Source organism: Coptis chinensis, chromosome 1 (genome assembly GCF_015680905.1).
Source record: "Coptis chinensis isolate HL-2020 chromosome 1, ASM1568090v1, whole genome shotgun sequence".
Taxonomy (NCBI): Eukaryota; Viridiplantae; Streptophyta; class Magnoliopsida; order Ranunculales; family Ranunculaceae; genus Coptis; species Coptis chinensis.
This window is the reverse complement of record NC_141456.1, coordinates 41,237,620-41,258,529: the sequence shown is the minus strand read 5'-3', so window position 1 is coordinate 41,258,529 and position 20,910 is coordinate 41,237,620. Positions and strand designations below refer to the sequence as shown.

General features: G+C 36.8%; 3 protein-coding genes across 8 annotated transcripts; 2 read left to right on the top strand and 1 right to left on the bottom strand.

Moving 5' to 3' along the window:
• Positions 1 to 4,595: 4,595 nt before the first annotated feature.
• Positions 4,596 to 9,340, top strand: LOC147524049 (RNA-binding (RRM/RBD/RNP motifs) family protein). Of its 3 annotated transcripts, none has more exons than XM_086601745.1 (12): positions 4,596 to 5,047; positions 5,320 to 5,873; positions 5,962 to 6,051; positions 6,155 to 6,394; positions 6,816 to 7,037; positions 7,134 to 7,431; positions 7,569 to 7,897; positions 8,020 to 8,129; positions 8,238 to 8,338; positions 8,427 to 8,503; positions 8,584 to 8,680; positions 8,863 to 9,340. In XM_086601745.1, the coding sequence occupies exons 1-11, from the start codon at positions 4,864 to 4,866 to the stop codon at positions 8,677 to 8,679; spliced, it is 2,301 nt and encodes a 766-aa protein (XP_086457871.1). In that variant the 5' UTR covers positions 4,596 to 4,863; the 3' UTR covers position 8,680; positions 8,863 to 9,340. The 3 variants fall into 3 exon arrangements, with proteins under 3 accessions (XP_086457871.1, XP_086457864.1, XP_086457854.1); XM_086601738.1 differs by having other exon boundaries at positions 8,808 to 9,340; XM_086601728.1 differs by having other exon boundaries at positions 8,788 to 9,340.
• Positions 9,341 to 12,565: 3,225 nt separating this feature from the next.
• LOC147524048 (BolA-like family protein) lies at positions 12,566 to 13,623 on the top strand. Its single transcript, XM_086601722.1, has 3 exons — positions 12,566 to 13,159; positions 13,249 to 13,271; positions 13,363 to 13,623. The coding sequence occupies exons 1-3, from the start codon at positions 13,097 to 13,099 to the stop codon at positions 13,532 to 13,534; spliced, it is 258 nt and encodes an 85-aa protein (XP_086457848.1). The 5' UTR covers positions 12,566 to 13,096; the 3' UTR covers positions 13,535 to 13,623.
• Positions 13,624 to 14,053: 430 nt separating this feature from the next.
• Positions 14,054 to 20,766, bottom strand: LOC147524047 (Plastid-lipid associated protein PAP / fibrillin family protein). 4 transcript variants are annotated; one of them, XR_015218477.1, is made up of 9 exons: positions 20,636 to 20,710; positions 19,540 to 19,603; positions 19,139 to 19,451; positions 18,896 to 19,011; positions 18,703 to 18,825; positions 14,663 to 14,761; positions 14,513 to 14,557; positions 14,281 to 14,440; positions 14,054 to 14,187 (listed from the first exon to the last, which is right to left on the bottom strand). XR_015218477.1 is itself a non-coding variant. In XM_086601673.1 (9 exons), the coding sequence occupies exons 2-9, from the start codon at positions 19,567 to 19,569 to the stop codon at positions 14,118 to 14,120; spliced, it is 870 nt and encodes a 289-aa protein (XP_086457799.1). In that variant the 5' UTR covers positions 19,570 to 19,603; positions 20,636 to 20,719; the 3' UTR covers positions 14,054 to 14,117. The 4 variants fall into 4 exon arrangements, 3 of the variants coding, with proteins under 3 accessions (XP_086457799.1, XP_086457812.1, XP_086457802.1); XM_086601673.1 differs by having other exon boundaries at positions 14,281 to 14,354; positions 20,636 to 20,719; XM_086601686.1 differs by having other exon boundaries at positions 14,281 to 14,354; positions 19,139 to 19,466; positions 20,636 to 20,716.
• Positions 20,767 to 20,910: the final 144 nt, after the last annotated feature.

Here is a 20,910-nt window from a genome sequence, read left to right as displayed (position 1 = left end):
AAGAAAGATTAAGAAGCAATAAACTAGAGTAAAGCAATAGAGGTTTTTCTTAACATGAGTGGATTTACTCCCTCCACACCTTTCCATATATTGATTTATACTTTGTTTTAGTGCACATGTTTACGTAATCTTTAGAATCTAAAAATAAGATAAGTAGTTTTAGTATAACTAAATCTTAAACTTACTAGTTCCCTAAATAGCATAATCAAGTGGTATGTTGTCCTAGACTTTAGGTTGGTTCGAATCCCTACTAAAACTAAACGAACGAACATTCGTGAGTAAGGACAGATTGAGTTTACACCAAACGGAGCAAAGAATCCAAATCTCTATAACCGCAAAGTGAAAAGATCACTTATCCTTGCTATTGCTCCATTCCAGGATCTCATATACCCATCTTCTAACTTTCGATCCAATCTTTATGTACTTATGTTCTAATACCTAATGGTGAAGCAAACCAAATGTCATTAGCCCAATGGCATTCGAAATTAAAAAGAGGTGTTCCATGGCTTCATATTCCTTAGAACATAAAGGATATGAGATATCATCATTATTTATTCTATTATTTATCATGTCCGATCCCCAGTTGGAAAGATATTAATATACATTTTCCACAAAAATATTTGTTCTCTTGCTGCCAAGTTAGTCTTCCAAACCCTTTTAATGGACTTAGTGTGGAAACTTTAGTCATTATCTTTCCACTGATCTTGGTTAATCAGGTTGAAAGCTAACTTGACATTGAAACAACCTTTCTTATCTGCTCACCAAATGAGTTTATCAGCCCAAGCTTGAGGCCTGATGTACGTGTACCTTGTTGATGATAGATACAATCATGGAATCGAAAACCCCCCTTATGAGCTTCTGATTCCAGCCAGAACCATCAGCCATCATAAGGTGGTTAACTCTCCAATATTTTTGCATGCCTATGGGTGGCCATATATCTATCCTTTAAAAGGATAGATTTTCCATGCATCATAAGCTAAGGATCATGAAAGACTGAGGTTTTAGTCCCATCTCTAATTCTCCACACGGACCCTTTCTCCACCAAGACATGGTTGTTATGAACTCCTTTCCAAAAGTAAGAGGCAATGGAAGGTGTCCCTTCAGGATGCCCTAGCCATCTGTGTTATTATTTTTTGCGTGCGTTAGAGCATCATCAACGCACTGCTAAAAACCATTTCTAATGTGACAGATAGAATTTTTTTTGGCAATTTCGTTCACTAACGCGTTGCCAAACACCCGTTTCCATCTCAGCAATTGTTAAATTCTCGACCAAAATACTCAAAAATTTAGCATCCACTTGCACGGGACAACTTTACCCGTCCAGATGTTGGACGGGTCAAGTTTTGCCATCCATAATGTTTTCATTTTTTTCATTTTTTTTTATTAAAAAATTAAAACTACTCAATTTTGTACCGTTGGGCCCACGATGTTAGACGGGTCAAGTTTTGCCGTTCAGAGCTTTTTCAAAAAAAATTAATAACAAATTAAAATGGCTAGATTTTTTGGGCCCAACGGATATATTTAGATCCGTTGGACTTGTAGTCTATATATATTCATTGGTGCCTCACTCAATTTTCACCAATTCACTTATCTTTCTCTCATCTTTCTTCTTTCAATTTTCAACAAAATGTCTTCATATAATATGGAGCGTCATTCTCGTCTGAGACATGGTTTACATTTCATCCATGCTGAAGATGAATTATTGTGTTGAGAACATATGGTTGCAATTGTTGGAATGGAGCGTGCTGTTGTATTGTCAAATTATGGACCTAGATGAGTTTTTTGGGATAGAACTTGTGAAATATTCAAACACAACGACAATCATGGAGATAGAATGTATAAAGTCTTATTGGACCGATTTTTGAGGGTTTGTAAGAATTGTAATAAATATTTTAAATTGGAGCGTGCACTTACAATTGTTTGTGTTTTCAGTAGCGATGAAGAGCGCTAGCTAAAAATTACAGAGAAATATATGTTTCTAGAAACTAAAGGAGTAGAATTTGTTCATGAACGTTGTTTGGAAATTCTTTGAGATGTAGTTGAGTGGTATTAGTATAAGTTTTAGCGATGCAATTTATTTAAGTTTTATTTTGTAATATGTTTTTATCGTTTAAGTGTATATTTTTGTATGATAAATGATGATATTTGAGGGACAATCATTAACATTACATTTTAGAAGTTTTTGTATAATGACGTAATAATATAATGATGTATAAAAATATAATAATTGTTGGGTGTTATCGCTCAACATGAGGAAAATTGGAAAAACCAAGAAGCTGCTTTTTTTTTTTTGTCGTATGTGGTACTGTTCGTTTGAAGATGTGAAGGGGTTGGTCGCGCTCAGATTTGCCTTGACCAGAGCGCGCGCCTTACCTGAAAAAAGAAGATTTATTTATTTATTATTTTTTTTGGTATTTGTTACTGATGGACCCCAATTTGTGTTGGGCAGACTCCAAAAAAAAATGATTATTACAAGTGTGTCATTAGTCTCAAAAAATCTAAAAAAAAACAATTATTACAAGTATGTTATTGGTCACAAAAAATTGGATTCGAAAACCCCAAACTTAAACGACCCGGCTAGGTCGTTTGGACTAAGTCCCAAACGATTGACCACCGTTTGGGACTTAGTCCAAACGATGTGCCCACACCGGTCAAGAGCCCAAAAAACAGAACTTTATATTTTTCAAAATCCAAATCCCAAACGACATGGCCACACCATTTGGACTGAAGTCCAAACTGAAGTCCAAAAGGTGTGGCAAACGGTATGGCCACACCGTTTGGACTGAGTCCAAAACGATGTGGCCATGTCGTTTGGGATTTGAACTTAGAAAAATCCCCAACGACATGGCCACATCGTTTGGGATTTGGACTTTGAAAAATATAAAATTCTGTTTTTTGGGCTCTTGACCGGTGTGGGCACATCGTTTGGACTAAGTCCCAAACGGTGTGGCCAAGTCGTTCGGACTTAGTCCAAACGACCTAGCCGGGTCGTTTAAGTTTGGGGTTTTCGAATCTAACTTTTTTTGGAGCAATGGCATACTTGTAATAATTGTTTTTTTTTTAGATTTTTTGAAACCAATGGCATACTTGTAATAATTGTTTTTTTTTTGGAGTCTGCCCAAAACAAATTGGGGTCCGGCAGTAATAGGACCCTTTTTTTTTGTCGTGAAACAAGTCTACTAGAAGTTGAGCACCCCTCTTGCCCGTACATACCAAGTTCTGATTTTTTGCCAGAAAATTGAGATCGTGTTTTTACACTGAAGTTTCACCTTAATATAAATAGAAGAGTTCGGGTTTTGAGAAACCAAGTCGATCTTGAATAGAAACCCAATTTTGAGAACGTAAAAAAACCAAGTAATAATATAATGACGTATAATGCATAAAATAAATTTGGATATAGCCTCCTTTGTTTAATCAACATAATTCATATACCTAAACCTGTTAAAATCTTCAAAATAACAACAACAACAACAACAACAACAAACCAATATAATTATTACAAAATATCTACGTGTCATTAATACTATGGAACTACTATGATAATTCCATCTTCGTCCTCGCCCTCGCCCTCGCCCTCTCCCTTTCTTAGGAGCATTGCCTTGCTGCATGATCTCGGTAGGTACTCTCTGAAACATCAACGCAATGTATGTAATTTAATTAAAATCTAAAATTTGAGTTGTAAAATAAATATTTGAAAATGTAAAACATATAATTAATAAAATTACCAAGGCTTTCACTTGGTTTGTTAAATCTGCTATCGTCTGGTCACGTTCATGAAGTTGTTTCTCAGCGTGTGCTCTTTCAGCTCGTTCATGGTCTAAATACCCATAATACTGTTAAGTTTGGTTAATTTAAACCAACTCGAAGCCCCTGGTTGAGTAAGATTTCATTTGCTAAGCGACCACGCAATATTTTATGTATTGTGTCAATATTTTATCTAAGTTAAATCTATATAGTACGTTGAAATTAACATAATGAAAATATAAATATACCTCATTAAGCTGTTGGAAGTCAGGTACAAGCAGACAAGATGCTATCGTTTGGATGCTCAAAAGAGATGGTGGTCTCCATTCCCTGAGAACTAACAACGCAGTATGACCATGTGTCATATGGATCACTAGGTAGGGGTACATAATAACCATGATATACTTCGGATGTTCTGTTGGAACTTGCAGGTTATGGGAATTCGACGTCTCGTTTAAAACTTTGACTAATTGTCACATCCATGTTTGCACCTTTATAAAGTGTTTGGAACATATTTGCACTCCCCGACCTATGCAAAAGACTCCTCTTTCGTCCAGCTCGATGATGGTGATCCATTGGAAAAAACGGAATGAAATTTGGTAGAAAAACGATCTTTGATTAGGTGATTGAAGTTAGGGAGCTTGAGTTTATGTCGCCTGCAGTTCGTACGGAAAATGGTTATTGGAAGCTTGAATGCGCGTTTTAAAAAAAAGATTGTTTCGACCGGGACTGGACAATTTTTGTGGTTTAAAGAAAATTTAAATTGGAACGGGACAAGTATTCCAATAGAAACCTCAAATTTTGTGAAAATGCATTAGTGTTAATAACAATTTTGATTGACCAAAAAAACTGATGTGTCACAATTTATTTCAGCACTGAGTCGCTAGATGAGAAAGGGTACATCAAGATATTAGATCTATAGTCAAAACTCAAAAGCATATCTCTTTAAAAAAACCACTTTATTCTCTCTCTCTACCGACCTAACTGTCATATATAAACCGACGACTCAATCTTTAATATTCTGTTTAATAAAAAAACATTACTACTTTCTCCCAAGCCAAACTTATTATTAGGGTTTTAAATTAAATCTCACCCCAAACAACAAACAAAAAAACAAGGATGCCTCCACGAACGGTGAAGAAGGTTGTTAAGAAAACACGAGCTGCCAAAGGTACAGCCGCGGCTAAAGCAGCGGCGGCTCAGACTCAACAACAGCACCAGCAAGTTGTTAAAGAAGAAGAAGAAGAGGCTGAATTAGAACCTGAATTGAAAGTTGAAGAGGCTGAAGCTGTTTCTGTTAAAGGTGAATTAGATTTGATTTATTATTAATGAATGTCATAAAAAGTTTTGATTTTTATCGTTAGTTATAGCTTGTACTCAACTTAACTTATGAATTACACATGCATATTAACCAAACAAATCTCAGTTGATCCTTTTGAACTACGTATTCGTATGTGAAATTATTGATATAATGCTGGGAAAATGAAAATGGTCTGGTGATGGTTATAGTTGCATTTTTAACTACTGTTCTCCTAATGACATGAAGATGAGCTTACCTGTTTTCCTACCATTCAGAGGAGGAAGATGTGCAAGAGGCATTTGACGAAGAAGACGAAGCGGAAAGGTTAGAGTTGGAGGATAATGAGGTGGAGTATGAGCCTGAAGAGGAGACTGGAATAGACTATGATGAGAAGGAAATGGAAGATGAAGAACCTCGGGAGGAAGGAGATGGCGATGAAGAAGGATCTGAGGAGCGAGATGTTGGTGATCTGGAAGAGGGTGTTATTGCAGAGGAGGAAATGGAAGATATTGGTGAAGAAATTGAAGGGGTAGGAGGTGAAGAGCATGCTGAGGAAGAGCATGAAGAAATGGCTGACAGAGAGCATCAAGAGCATCATGAACTTGTCAAGGAGAGGCGCAAGCGTAAGGAGTTTGAAGTATTTGTTGGAGGTTTGGACAAGGATGCATCTGAAGATGATCTTAAGAAAGTGTTCAGTGTAATTGGCGAGGTTGTTGAAGTCAGGCTCATGATGAATCCTCTTACAAAGAAAAACAAGGGCTTTGCATTTTTGCGTTTTGCAACCGTAGAACAAGCAAGGCGAGCCGTTAAGGATCTGAGGAACCCAGTGGTATTTTTCTTGGTCTTTTCCTAGTTCAAATGGAAAGCAATATTTGAGTTAAAAGTTTTCATTGAGCTCTTAATGTCTTTGCTTCCAGGTTAATGGGAAGCAGTGTGGTGTTACTCCCAGTCAAGACAGTGACACACTTTTTTTGGGTAACATATGCAAAACATGGACAAAAGAAGCAGTATGTTGTTTTTGTACATAGTTTCTTATCAAGTTATCCACAAGTTGCTATTATGGACGGTATTTTTATTTGTTTTCTGACACTGAATGCATTTCTTATTCAGTTGAAAGAGAAGTTGAAACAATATGGAATTGACAATGTCGATGATTTAACACTGGTTGAAGATAGTAACAATGAAGGAATGAATCGTGGGTTTGCCTTCTTGGAATTTTCATCTCGTTCTGATGCCATGGATGCTTATAAGCGTCTGCAGAAGAGAGATATTTTCTTTGGAGTTGATAGAAATGCGAAGGTCTCCTTTGCAGATTCTTTCATTGAGCCAGATGATGAAATCATGGCACAGGTATATGCCGAGCATTAACTCCTACTTTATCCGGCTGAGGTACATTATTATGTCCGTTACTTGATATTGCATTTGAGAGGTTCTGGGTGTCCATTAAGTATTGTATTCTGGGAGAGATGAAAGTTGATATCGTTCATCAAGTTCCTATATTGAATGCAAAAGGAATGTGAGAACATTTTATTTTATTTTATTTTTTTTCTTATTGGGAAAGCTGATATATTAAATTAACAATGAGAATTTGGAATTCGTGTCTATGTATGCTGTGGGAGGTAAACTTATTATCTGGTGTAAATGTGTAATAGGCTTAATTTCCTGTTTTAACTGTGTTATGTGCTTTTCACCTACATGCTTGTAATTTCAAGTTCATTTGGATTTGGGCGCAGCTTGAACTTGTTTATGCGACTGTCTATCTTAAATTCAGGTTAAAACTGTATTTGTCGATGGTTTACCTGCTTCGTGGGATGAGGACCGTGTCAAGGAGCAGCTAAAGAAATTTGGGGAGGTTGAAAAGGTTGAACTTGCCCGCAATATGCCATCAGCTAAGAGGAAAGATTTTGGATTTGTTACTTTCGACACACATGATAATGCAGTTGCATGTGCTGAAGCTGTTAATAATGCTGAGTTGGGCGATGGAGATAACAAGGTCTGTCTTATATTAAAATAGTTTTGTGTTTGATTCTTGTGAACTATGTTGTTTTTGTTGCAAATGCCAATCTTGCTTTGTTGCATTATATTTCAGGTTAAAGTTAGGGCAAGATTATCACGCCCATTACAGAGGGGTAGGGGAAAGTATGCCACTCATGGAGATCTTCGTTCTGGAAGAGGGTTTCCTCGAGGTGGTAGGGGATCCTGGGTCAGGCCAGCACCTCATAGCTTCCCTGGTCGTGGTTTAAGAGGCGTTGGTGGCCATTTGGCGCCTAACCATGGTCGTGGATTTAAGGGACCTTTTGGATTTAGAGAGAGACGTCCTGTTATGGCTGTACCAGAGAGAGTCAGACCCATGCCGCCCCCTATGAGGTCTTACAGTAGGAAACCTGGTAAATCTTCGGGCCTAATATTCTCCTTTAATATGATCTAGCTTTAGACAGCAATTTTTAATTTTTAATTATTTTAATATTTATTTTTAATTTTTTTAAAGTGGTTTGTAGTTAATTCTGGTCTTCCATTTGGGCAGTTCCTTCTTATCCTAGGAGTAGTGCAAAGAGGGACTTTGTTCGACGTGATGAGCCTCCACCAAGAAGTAGAGTTGCTGTAGATTATGGCTCCCGAGCTGCTCCTGAGAGGCGTGCATCTTACAAGGTTGACTATGCTCCCCGTGGGCCGAGTTATCCTGATGACATGGCTCGTGGTGTGGCTCGTGGTGCAACTCGTGCTGCACCAAGGAGGGCTTACGTTGATGAGGGCTATGAACGGAGGTTTGAAAGACTTCCTCCAAGCTATAGGGAAGGGCGTTCTCGTGATTATGACTCAATCTCTGGATCTAAACGTCAATATTCTGCGTTGGTTAGTATTTATATCAGTCATATATTTCCAATGGACGCACCCCTGTTAGTTTTCCTTCAGTCCCCCCTTCTTTTATGCACAACGGATATTTGATTGTATGAAATGCTTGCCTGCTTTGGTAGGATGATGTCCCTTCCCGCTATGCGGAAGCTGGTGTACGCCAGTCACGAGCTCGTTTGGATTATGGAGTTGGGGGCAGTTCTTCCCAGTATGAAGATACATATAGTGAGAGGTACTTTTAAAATGATTGACTTGTGTTCTTATATATTTTCTCTTATCTCGGAACATTTATATTGTTAAATTCATATGTAATAGTGATTAATATCAATTATGATTTTAGGCTTGGGAGATCTCAAATTGGGTATGCTGGAAGCAGAAGTTCTCTGTCTGCCCAGGATTCACACGGGGTGTATGGTAGTCGCCAGGGGATGAGCTATGGAGGTATAAAACTTTTAAGAATGCGATATTTCATATTCGCTCAAGATTCAGTTTTAGTTTTCTAATTACGTACATACTTGGTCTTGTCCAGGTTCTTATGGTGGTAGTGATGTTGGTGGGACGTATTCATCAAGTTATAGTGGTGATTACGTGGCTCGTGGACCCGATGTATGCAACTAACTTGAGCAGGTGTTATCTTTGTTCTCTTGCGGATCTTTGTTCCTAATATGATTTTTTTTCTTTTACAGATGGGGGAAAGTTCCTATTCCTCTCTATATCCAAGCCGTGGTTTGGGTAGTGGAAGTTACTTGGGAGGTGGTGGGGGTTCTGGTTCATATTACTGAGGTAAATTGATACTCTCGCTTTACATATTGTTATAGATTGACAATCTGAGTGATTGTTTCAGATTATTGGTTTATCTTTCATAGTAATAAGTTGCTAGAACACATTAGGATTACTTTCGATATAGCAGTCTGATTGGCGGCGAAGTTGTAGCTCTGTGGTCACACAAGTTCGTGCTCTGACAGATTTTGCAAAAGTCGCTTAATAGGCTGTGGATTATTCGAAGCCTACTCTTAGTGAAGCCTGCATCTTTGTGAAGAAAGTTAGCTTTTCAAATTGCATTCTGCCTGTCTTTAATCTCAAGTGGGAGTCTTTGGAGTTCTCTGTCCTATGAAGCGAGGACAATACATCTGTGGTCCACAACAAGTTTAGAGAACAGGGATGTCTTCTGGTTTTGCATACTTGTGGTTCTAAGTATTGGAGCTTAAGTCAAGAAAGCCTAGTATTTATTTTCTGTGAAATGCTTATTTATTTCTGTCCCTGTAAGAACTCCAACAGATGGACAAAGAGGTTGTATGGTGCTTTATAAGATTTGAACAAGCTTTGTATGACGTACATTAAAGCCTTGGGGTACATGGAAAGTGATTATAGCACTTCTTGATACTCAGTGTTGAGAATTTGGTCAAGTTTTATCTGGAAATAACAGAGGATATATTATGGCTATTTCTACTTGAATAACTACTTTAGGACCGCAGCCTTGAACAAATTGGAAGTTCTGTTGGAGTTAAACACAAATATAGAGTTGATTGGTATATCATATAAAATCAAGTAAAATAAGTGGTAAGTTTTGGAAGAACTCTCTCTTTGGTCCCAGTTTTAGTTGGGAAGAATCCCGTTAAGTAAGCATACTGGTCATGAAGGAAGAAATACAACATAAAGGTTTGGTGAAATCTCTTTTCACCTGTTTGAAAGCCTTGAAGGCGGGTTACCTTTGATCACTAACAAACCATGGAGTGGGGGATTTGTGATGCTTACAAGAGTATCCTTGTTTAGCACATTCTTGGTTATCATGTGCATTCAAAAGTTGCACTCGTAAGGTGGACAACCCTATACAGGAAGGGTGTTGTGGCATATCCTACCACGATAAGGCTTTTGAAACATGGAATTTTGCATATGCACAGATTTAAGAATTTAATTTGTCATTTTAGCTAGCTCTGGTTGTCTGCATGAGACATATGTTTGAGTTGGGAGGTAATTAACTTGGAAGGGTTGAGATCTTCACAAGGAAACCTAATTATTTTACATTATAAGTTGCCAGTACTCAATGTCATCAGGATATTAACAGTTAACATGTCAGAAGATTGTTACCTGACCAACAGAAGTGAATTCTCCCCTCTATTTTTAAATAGTTGGTCTTTGTTCAAAGTGATGACAGGTTCTGTTTTACTAACTGTATGACTAATTCTAAATAATAGATTAGGTCAATTAGGTGATCTGGCTCACATCTATGAACAGGATTTTTGTATGTGCTTCAGTCTCTAGTTTGCGTTGGTCCCTCTTATATTGATACGTGGGACTGCAGTTTTGAATTTGGATAATGTACTCGGATATACCTAGTTCCGCTACTTCACTTGAAAGACATCACCCTTTTCATCAGTGTGTATAATTGATCTCAATGTTGTTGTCTAGAGCTGACTTGTTTGGAGGTACTACTCATGATAATTTCCTCAAGAAAAGAGTGACAATAGGATTGGATGCAAAAGTAGCATACAATTTTTTATGCCTGGTATACTTCATAATCCATTGCCACCGATAAGGAAGCCTGAAATTCATCCCACAGGCCATAGAGGTATGATAAGAACCGAGTAGCATTTGGGTTTTGCGGAAAAGCTTTTTAGTAAACTGAATTCAAGTATTTAAAGTTTTAAATGACTTTGTTGGTAAAGAGTGGTATAAAAGCTAGATTCCAGTGAAGTCCTGAATTTCTCTTGTACATTTTTCAATGAATGGAGACCTAACAAAATAACATCGGTCTCAATGTGTTAGACGTTTGATGTGTTACTTCTTGACATACTCTGAACTGTTGCTGACGAAGGGCTCTATCATATGTTCGTAACTGTTCCTTTTCTTGAATATCACGTTACAAGTGCACCATGTGGAAATTTTGAGAAGTTTCTCATATTTAGTCAAAGAAAATACCTATGAATCCTTAAAAGAAAATACTTCTGGACATACTCTGAACTGTTACCGACGAAGGGCTCTATTGTAACTGTTCCTTTTCTTGAATATCACGTTACAAGTGCACCATGGGGAAATTTTGAGAAGTTTCTCATATTTAGTCAAAGAAAATACCTATGTAAGACTCCTTCAAGGAAAATACTTCTCGACATACTCTGAACTGTTACCGACGAAGGGCTCTATCATAACTGTTCCTTTTGTTGAATATCATGGTACAAGTGCGCCATGTGGAAATTTTGAGAAGTTTCTCATATTTAATCAAAGAAAATACCTATGTAAGAGCCCTTCACTGATTAACAAAGTGATAACCCTCCCCAGCAAGTTCCTGTGGTTCCACAGAACACCTCACCACATGTTCATGTGGCTTTGAGATAGACACCACTGCCTTAGAGCAGCTTGAGCACGTGGATGAGTGTCAGGCTCACTCGGTCTTCTCCTTTGTGATGGATCTATGTTGCCTATAGTTTATAGTTTTATTACTTGATGCAACTGTATTGCTAACAATATTTTTGGTGCGTAGTCTCTCTTTGTCATCTGTTCTTTCCAGGGTTAAAGTGTGAAGTGAAGCAGCAATTCACCTCGTTTCTTTTCTTTTACCATTCGCTTTTCCATTTGTATAAATAATGTAACTTTTGTACTCGGGAAACTAATTTAACAATGTGTGGTTATCATTTTGTTAAAATATAGTAGCAACGGCTCTCTGAAATATAGTTGTCGTGTGTGGTTTATTTAAATTCTCTTTTTGACTAAGGGCATCTCCAATGGGGGGTGTAAACCGTATAGAATGGAAATTTTACACCCCAAATATAAAAAAACTCTCTCCAATGGGAGTTTCTCCAATGGGGTGTAATTTAGCTTAGTTAATAAAAAGGGGCGGGGAATTAAAATAACGTCTCTCTGCTTTAACTTAAAAAAAGCCGGACGTCACTTCAACACACGTCTGAAGCTTTATTTTTGGAGTGACGTCCGAGTTTAAATTAAAGAGGGACGTCACTTGGAGTGACGTCCGAGTTTAAAATCTATTTTTTTTGCACTCTTCCATTGGAGAGTATAGAGTGTGGATATTTATGAGCTATACAATACTATACAATTAGAGGTGTAAAATCCTAATGGCACTTACGTGGAGCCTAGGTGGAGGTGTAATTTTACACCCCCCATTGGAGATGCCCTAACAAGACAGCAGTATGAATTGCAGAAAAATGCACACTAAAAGTAAGAAGCTTTAACTTGGACCGGGTAGATTACACTTGCATTTTCTCTACCGCACAATACTTAGTTTATGTGCCTTGGGGACAGTTGGGTTTTTCAAGTGGGAGTGGATATGGTGGTCTGGGGGTTCCTTCAGTGGGTGCGTCATATATTCCTATCTGACGGAAGGTAGCTTTCCTTGCGCAAGTGTCTGTTTCAAAGTTTGGTTCGCTTCAGCGGAATTTCCAGCCAATCTAAATTTATCCAAGATTATCCAACTCTCAATAAAGCTGTTGCAAGAGTTGTGTTTTGTTGTGGTGTTGAACAAGTGATCTGATCGAAGTATCCACAACCAAATTTAAATATTCCATCTTTTGGTGAATCCATGGGCAATTGTTAAACCAATTTTCAAGCGGAACCTGTTGGCTGATGGTGTGTAGATCCATTCTATGCGCACTGTGGATGGTATTCATCATTTTGTGGAACGCTTTATTGAAATGGACGTGCAATTATACACAAACCAAACATGCCAATTCCAATATGAATTAATACAATATAAATATATATGAAAAAGAAAAAGAAAAAAAGACGTAATAAGCATCTTCAATCGTAATTCAGTGTTAGATTTCGAGTTTCTCAATACAAATTCCTTTCCAATATCGACAATAAATGAAATCTTTACAAAAGTGGGCATTGTTTCAACTTTCAAAAGCAGAGTAATCTGACCCAATTATGCAAAAAACATTTGTTCCTTTGTTAGACAGCCTTTTTATTTTTCACAGGAATATCTACGCTCAATCAAAATTCTTCCGTTGTTTGATTGCACCAAACAACTTGTGCATGTATATCACTTTATACAAGGATTAAAAGTGTACACCATAAAGCTAAGAAGAACGACGTCCACCCACATACACAAATGGGATTTGATGATTGCTCTCAACCATGGTGGGCCTTGTATCCTGGGCTGGACCTGGTGATACATAAGGCCCATGATCCATATTTTTGTATATATATAAGTTATTATAGAAGAAAAAAAACGAGAGAGGTCTGAAGATGGGTGTGACGAAAGAGGGAGTTGAAGCTAGTTTGAAATCAAAGCTCAGCCCTACTCATCTTGTAAGTTTTTTACTTAGTTCTTTAATAGTAATATGTTTATAGGATGCTCAATATATAAATTAACATTTTATTTTTATTTTATTGTTCAGGAAGTAATTGATACATCAGGCGGGTAAGAATTTTGTGATAATTAGATTGTGAAACAAACAAACTTATGAGTCCATCAAAGTTATATATACTCCTTTGTAAACATGTGTTATCAGGTGTGGTGCAAGTTTTGCTGTTGAGGTAGTATCAGAACAATTTGAAGGGAAGAGGTTGCTGGAAAGGCACAGGATGGTGAATACTGCACTGGCAGAGGAGATGAAAGATATCCACGCACTATCTATCAAAAAGGCTTTGACACCAGCCCAGTGGAACCAATCTGCTGCTTAGTTATTTTCTTTACATAATCTGAAATATATTTATGTAGAACATCAAATTTTAAGATCATGGAATGCAGTGGTGCTTTGTTGCTCCTTTAATTATGGTCTTTGTGCTTACGCCATTAGTACCAACAATAGCTCTTTGCTTCGCTTCTGTTCTGGGAGGACTTAAAAATTCATTTCGGTTCCATATTTATCATTGAATCACACCAATCTACCATCTATTACACTTTTATGTAACTTGTATTTTTGTATGTCATGAACAGGCCTTTGTCAGACCAGCTTCGAACAGATGTATATATTAATGTTGTTTTCAACACCATACCAATCTTTATCTGATTCATTTCTGTACTCAATACTTCAAATGTTTTTGGTTAAGTGGAGATTGATCTTCAATGTGTTCCGTAAGCTTAGCTTTTGCGAGAGTCGATGCACTATGTTGATGAGCATACTTGCTATTCACATTGGGATTTAGTGGCCATATTTGCTTTCGATTGATGGGAATGAGGTGATCAGTGAGAAAGAAACGCAATCAGAATAAGGCTCTTTATTGAATTTGTATATATGAATTAATAGGCAATCAAGGCATCTTGTTACAATCTTTCTAAGATGAAGATATTGTCTTTATTGTCCCTCCCTATCCTGATAGTTTCATCAACATATCTGAAAAATCTCAGTTTAAGGATCACCTCAGAACTATTTGTATTGCATTTAAACGAAAAACAATATGAAAGTGTAGACTAACGGAAAGGATACGAGATCTCCAGCCAACCATCTGGGTTGAAGACGCTAAGCAGAAGGTTGTAGTTCTTTCGGAATACATTCATCAGCTGTTGGTTACCAAGCAAAGTCAGTTAATGTTGACATTTCAGCATGAGTTCTTCAGAGTTCAGACTATCTACGGAAGCAACTCATTCTTGCAAAAAGAAAAAAAAATCTTGATTAGAGAATCTGAACAGCTGAATGACTACATGAAGGAAGACTATACCTTGTCTGGAGTGATAGTCGAGTTCTCATATTTAATATCTACTCTCTGCCGAAAGTGAGACAAAAAACAAGATATAATGAGGGCGTCAACTTAAAAACAGAAGTTCCAAGTGTTTTTAAGGATGATTTAGGAACAGGGGGAGTTCTGAACTGATTTGGATGCAATCTTGAAGGAGGCCTCCACCGTAAGTTGTCCATTTAACATCTGCAGTCCCCTTGCATTGAACTCGATAACATTGACTGCTTTACCCTGACACCAACAATGACATAAACTTCTTAGATCCCAAAGTTTGGGAATCAATCTTAAGCACTTTTCAAGTAATCCAAACAAAAAGAAAAAGAAAACAGCTGCTTCATTTATGTGAAAAGGTTCAACACCTTTCAACTAATATGACATGGCAAGCTAATTCCCAAAGCCCCAAACCAGGCGTACTAAAAAGCTCCTCAAACGCCCTAGTTGTCAAGCAGCAAAAAGTAAAATTATGTGACCTAGAATCCTTACACTCCACTACATTTTCAAAGTCGGCGTCCATTCAATCGGCGTTGACCTGATGGAATTCCTCTTTACTCATTTGTCAGTATTCAATATACTAGTACCATGCTCATACAAAATACCAAATCATTCTTCAGCTATATTCTAGTTAGCCTCTTCTAGGATTCGGATTTTGGATGTAGGTTGTCCTGGATACCAAATTGCAGGATCCAGCCAATACTCCTAAAAACTAAAATTTCCAAGCCATCAAGGAGTCTAAAAACTAATTATGTAAGCTAGGATCCTTAGAGAATGATATGATACTGTTACTATATTATTTGGTCCTGTTACCTGACAGATCACTTCTCATAAAATATAACTGATCTATTCACAATACTCGTGTAATATCCCATAAAATTTTCTGTTTCTTTTAATTAATTAATTAATGATTAAATATTATAACCATATATGATATATTGGATAGCTTAATATTTATTATGGGTATGAACTTTAAAGACTTATTGTATTGTAACACTAGCTTCAGATTGGGCTTAGTATAGTATAGGCCCACATGTTAGTAATATAGTTCCAATTTGCTTTAGAACTTGTATTGACGACAGAAAAGAAAAACATTAATGTCTATAAATACTTAGCTATTATACATAGGGTTGATTCGTAGTAGAAACTAAAATATGAAACAAAAATTAAAAAAGTTGTTGATGGCTAGGATCAGAAGCTTGGAAAGGAGAACCTTACTTTATTGCTTGCTTTATTTCAAGCCAAGCACCGACAATACTTGCTTCTTTCTTTTCTAGTTAGACATACTATGTTTTGTTATGTTATGTTACCATTACATTGTACTTCTTTTCTTTATGAATATGTTTTGACCATGTATTTACTTTTGCATATTATATGCTAAATATAGAATGGCATGTGATAGTATGATGTGTTACCTATGGTTATTGTTATGCCTATGGGCTATTGCAACAAAATTAGAGTTAGGTCCACGCTTGTTCATGAATACTATTAGTAGCCATACCATTAATAGCCAAACCATGCTTTCCCTTGGTTGAGTATTCGGCGGACTATTCTCATTTACTTTAAATATTTATTAATCTTAGACCGTTAAATCAAGGGGTTTTTAGGTTTTGGTTCCCCTAATAATAACGTAATTAGGCTTTGGTCCAAAAATGATCGTTTATTAGGTATTGGTCCTTCTGACCGTGAGTTGACTAACCATGGGTGTTAGTCAATCTCCTATGATTTTTCTATTACCCACAATACCCCTCCACATGCCTTACACGTGAGTCATGAGTAAACATAAATTAGGTTTTGGTCCTTCTGAAAATATCTTAATTTAGGTTTTGGTCATTCTAAAACTTCAACAAAGCCTAAAGCGCTCTTGGCATCAACTCCACGGGTAAATGATAGTTGAACCTACTGGAAGATACAACTAGCTTGACATCCATCAACGGATCAAAATGATGTCTTAGAAAAAATCTCTTGAACGCTTCTCCAAGTAGGGACTGCTGCTATAGGGATCACTCCTTGCAACTCCCACTAATTGGGGTATACTGGTTACAAGGTGTTCATATGATCCATTGTGCGTATAATAGCATGTGGATGGGTCAGATTATACAACCAGATTGGGACATGTTTCAGTCTGATCACCTTTGTACAAAGTTTCATGCCGGGTCTAGGGCCATATGTGGTGGACCAGTCTATGTGAGTGATTATGTTGGTGGTCATGAGTCATGACTTTGATCTCATCAAGAAGCTTGTGTTTCCTGATGGAACCATCCCCAGGTGCCAACATTTCGCTCTCCCAACAAGAGACTGCCTTTTCAAGAATCCACTTTTTGACAACACCACCATCCTAACAATTTGGAACGTAAACAAGGTATGCATAATGGATTCTCAGAAAGTAATTTATATATATGTTTTAATTCCCACCACAAAATTTTGAGATTACGATTTGAACTGTAAACCTACCGACTTGATCATATATATCCTGAACTCTTTATTGTTTTTCATAGTTTGGAGGGGTTATTGGAGCATTTAACTGCCAAGGAGCTTGATGGGACCCAAAGGAGCGGAGGATAAAGGGCTACTCAAAGTGTTACAAGCCAATGTCTTGCTCAGTTCATGTTATGGACATCGAATGGACCAAAATACAGAAGCAATTGATCTCAGAAATGCTACGCAGTGTGCCTCATTGAATCCGACTTACTGTACTGTGTCGCTTCTACATCCAAGTATCCAACACCATAAAAATCACCATTCAACCATCTTCTTTCGGGATACTAAGTATAGTGCCGATAAAAAAGGTGGTGGGTCGCATGACTAAATTTGCACCCATTTGGCTAACCAACATGTTTAACAGCGGAGGGACCATGCAAGAACTGGAGTATAGTTTCAGAAACAAGTTTAAGGCTACTGTGAACATTAAAGTTAAAGGTGCAGGGAAGTTCCTAGCGTATTCAAGTGATGCTCCAGAAAGGTGCTATTTGAATGATGTTTGAAATGGATTTTGAGGGGTTGACGGATGGTAAGCTGGCCTTGATTCTTCCTTGGATAGAAGACTCGTTTTATATTTTGAAGTATACTTTTACTCATGACTCACGTGCAAGGCATATTTTCAGAAGGACTAAAACCTAAATGAAGATATTTTCAAAAGGACCAAAACCTAATTTAATTTATGTTTACTCATGACTCACGTTTAAGGTACGTGGAGGGGTATTGTGGTAATAGAAAAACCATAGGAGATTGACTAACGCCTATGGTTAGTCAACCTGGTCAACTCACGGTCAGAAGGACCAAAAAACTGGTCAACTCGTAAATTTTATACACTGTCCAATATACTCTTAGCTAAACACAACAAACAATAAGCTCAAATAACTAAGTGTCAAACGTTACTCATACCAACAGGATATACGATAATTATTATCATGTAAGCACATCATAAAAGTAGAAATTCTTGATTTTCCGTATCAAATAATGTAACGTGTCATATATCATCCTATCACGTTCAACATAAATCATATAATGGTATTCATGAACAGAACCTAACTATAATTCTCTTGCAAGAACCCATAGGCGTAACAATAACCATAGGTAACACATCCTACTATCACATGCCATTCTTATATTTAACATATAATATAAAAAAGTAAATACATGGTCGAAACAAATTTATAAAAGAAAAAAAGTACAATATAATGGTAACATAACATGACAGAACATGGTATCTCTAACTAGAAAAGAAATAAAGAAGCTAGTACGGTAGGTTCTTGCCTTGAAATAAAGTAAGGTTCTCCTTCCAAGCTTTTGATCCTAGCCGTCACCTTTTCTTATTTTTTGTCTCTTTTTAGTATCAATAATACAAATCAACCCTATGTGGAATAGCTAGGTATTAATAGACATTAGTGTTTTTCTTTTCTTTTTGCCAATAAAAGTTCCAAATCAAATTGGAACTTTATTACTAACATGTGGGCCTATACTGTACTAAGCCCAATCTGAAACTAGTGTTACAATTCAATTAGTCTTTAAAGTTCATACCCATAATAAATATTAAGCTATTCAATATATGGTTACAATATATAATAAATAATAAATTAATTATAAGAAACAGAAAAATTTACCGAATATTACAAGTTTACAACTCAAGTTTTATGTCTGTGTTGAATGGAACTTACAAGAACTTAGTGACTACTAAATACCTTATCGATGTCGATAGTTTGGAAGAAATTGCCTAAAGTGATGAAATCCCGCAAGCCAAGCTTTGTTCTCTTCGATCCCAGGATTGTAATTGTGCTGTAGATAAGCTTCCAGCACCCACCAACCTTCCATTTAAACAGAGTAATTATCCAACTGATCTTGTGGTCAGTAAAATTTATTTACAGGATCTTTTACCTTATCCAGATTTTCTGTAGGATGAGGAGTTGGGTTTTGAGATTCTAACAACTTGACTAGATCTTCAATCTCAGATTTTTTTGCAGATGGGACTCCAAATATGCCTCTGTTAATGCCTTCGCAAATGTTTATTCAGTACAATGTACCAGAATTACCACTCAAATGTGCTACAAGGTTGCAGTATAGAAAGGAGAAGGTAGGACAGATCAAAAGCTTAAATCTTAAAGTTCCAGATGGCTATACCTTGTATTGCCTGATAAAGGCCTGCTTTGATCTGGGGAACCTTTTTATAGTCATCAAACACTGTTCCTTGTTCTTGGACATTATCAGTTAAACCAGAACTTGATTCATCTGCTTTGATGGCGTAGGTAGGCCCAAACCCCGAGGGGTACTCTCCAAATCCAGCCACTCTCTTGATCCTTAAGAGAGTGACTGATACTACTCTAGGAGTCCTTATCATCTCTGAGATCTTAGGTGAAGAGGGAAACAAGTTGCAACATGGGACAGGTGGTTGGACAAGCACCCCAGCCATGGCCTCAGTTACAGATCTTATTACCTAGAATGAAGAAACCTGTTTAAATAACCAAAATCAGAAAACAAGAATAATAATTATATTGTAAAAAGTTAAAGAACTTGATGTTTACCATATGTTCAAGTTTTCTGCTCCATTCCATTTGAATAACTTATCCTAAGTTGCTGTATATCCATCTATAGACACGGTTGGCATTCCGTTACATTTTGTTTTGAAATCCTTCTTAAATTAAATGACACGAATATTTCATTCTTTTTATGTTCAGAAATAGGTTTAAATAACTCTTTCAAGAATTTTCCTAATAGAAGAGATAACTCTCCATCATCAAACTACAAATAGTATTCAAATTAAGAGTGCTTAGACTTGGTTGTTAGATGATACTATGATAGATCCCTAGGGAAGTATGGACACAAACATGAGTGTCGTGTCAGACACAATGAGGTCATTACAATACGACAAATATTGAAACACAGAACACGGGAATGATATCATTCTCTACGGATCAATTTCCTTCCAAAATTGGGCTAACAGCCTGGTATACAGGTAATGACAAGGCTCCAAATGTTTTAGGACAACAACAAAAATGTGCCACCAATGGACAGCTTTGCATAGTACATGGTACATAGGAAGGTTTTAATAACCTCTATCCAAACTATAATTTGCATACCAAGCAGTGAAGCAAGGACACATACACGTGGTAGAAGCACAGCGCATTAAACCCAAGTTTTTGCTCTATTTTTTTTTTTTTTGGTAAGGAAGGAATAACATTTCAGTACACATTACTCATGGGGATGACAACAACTAACAAACCAATTCAAAGTGGGGACTAGACAATAAAACTTATAGCCTCATCCTATACCTCTAAACTACCAAGTACACGGATCTAATACTGGAATTTGTGTTTTCCTCCTTTGTATATGGGTTACTGGGTTATCAAAGAAACTGTAACCAAAAGAATATTTTTGCTTCAATTTCTTATGAAAGGACAATAAACTGAGACGATACTTCACTTATTTTTCAAAGAAAAACTTAAACTAAATATCTTAATGCAACTTGCAATACATGAGTCAAAATATAGAACACTGAGCATAGTTTGCAAACAAGAATATTTTCACTTCAACTCATTTCATAAAAATACCAAGTCTATAATGAAACAAGTAACCAAAAGAAAGAGTTGAAGGAGTAAATTTGGAAAGTGGGAAAGATACCTGCAGAGAGAGAGAGAGAGAGAGGTCGTGAAGGAGATGAGGAAAGAGCTCAAAACTCAATTTCACTCTGTTTGGCAAAACAAGTGTTGAGACTTGAGAGTGAGACAAGTACAAATGAGAAGGCAAAAGACCTTGATACCCTTGGAATAAACAAGATAAAGAGTTGTACTGATGCAACAAAGTATACGTACAGTTCTAGGAAAAAAATAATATTCTTGGCATTAAATCTGCTTAAATCATGGATCAGGGGATTTATAGGTCAAATCATTTAAGTT

What these genes read in the sequence shown, in the direction of transcription:
- LOC147524049 (XM_086601745.1), top strand. Translation starts at nt 4,864, where the DNA reads ATGCCTCCACGAACGGTGAAGAAGGTTGTTAAGAAAACACGAGCTGCC. An exon ending in TGAAGCTGTTTCTGTTAAAG is followed by an intron (nt 5,048 to 5,319) that starts GTGAATTAGATT and finishes CCTACCATTCAG; the next exon opens with AGGAGGAAGATGTGCAAGAG. An exon ending in ATGATGAAATCATGGCACAG is followed by an intron (nt 6,395 to 6,815) that starts GTATATGCCGAG and finishes TCTTAAATTCAG; the next exon opens with GTTAAAACTGTATTTGTCGA.
- LOC147524048 (XM_086601722.1), top strand. Translation starts at nt 13,097, where the DNA reads ATGGGTGTGACGAAAGAGGGAGTTGAAGCTAGTTTGAAATCAAAGCTC. An exon ending in AGCTCAGCCCTACTCATCTT is followed by an intron (nt 13,160 to 13,248) that starts GTAAGTTTTTTA and finishes TTTATTGTTCAG; the next exon opens with GAAGTAATTGATACATCAGG. An exon ending in GTAATTGATACATCAGGCGG is followed by an intron (nt 13,272 to 13,362) that starts GTAAGAATTTTG and finishes ATGTGTTATCAG; the next exon opens with GTGTGGTGCAAGTTTTGCTG.
- LOC147524047 (XM_086601673.1), bottom strand. Translation starts at nt 19,569, where the DNA reads ATGGAATGGAGCAGAAAACTTGAACATATG. An exon ending in CGACTATCACTCCAGACAAG is followed by an intron (nt 14,355 to 14,512) that starts GTATAGTCTTCC and finishes GGTAACCAACAG; the next exon opens with CTGATGAATGTATTCCGAAA. An exon ending in GATGGTTGGCTGGAGATCTC is followed by an intron (nt 14,188 to 14,280) that starts GTATCCTTTCCG and finishes GAGATTTTTCAG; the next exon opens with ATATGTTGATGAAACTATCA.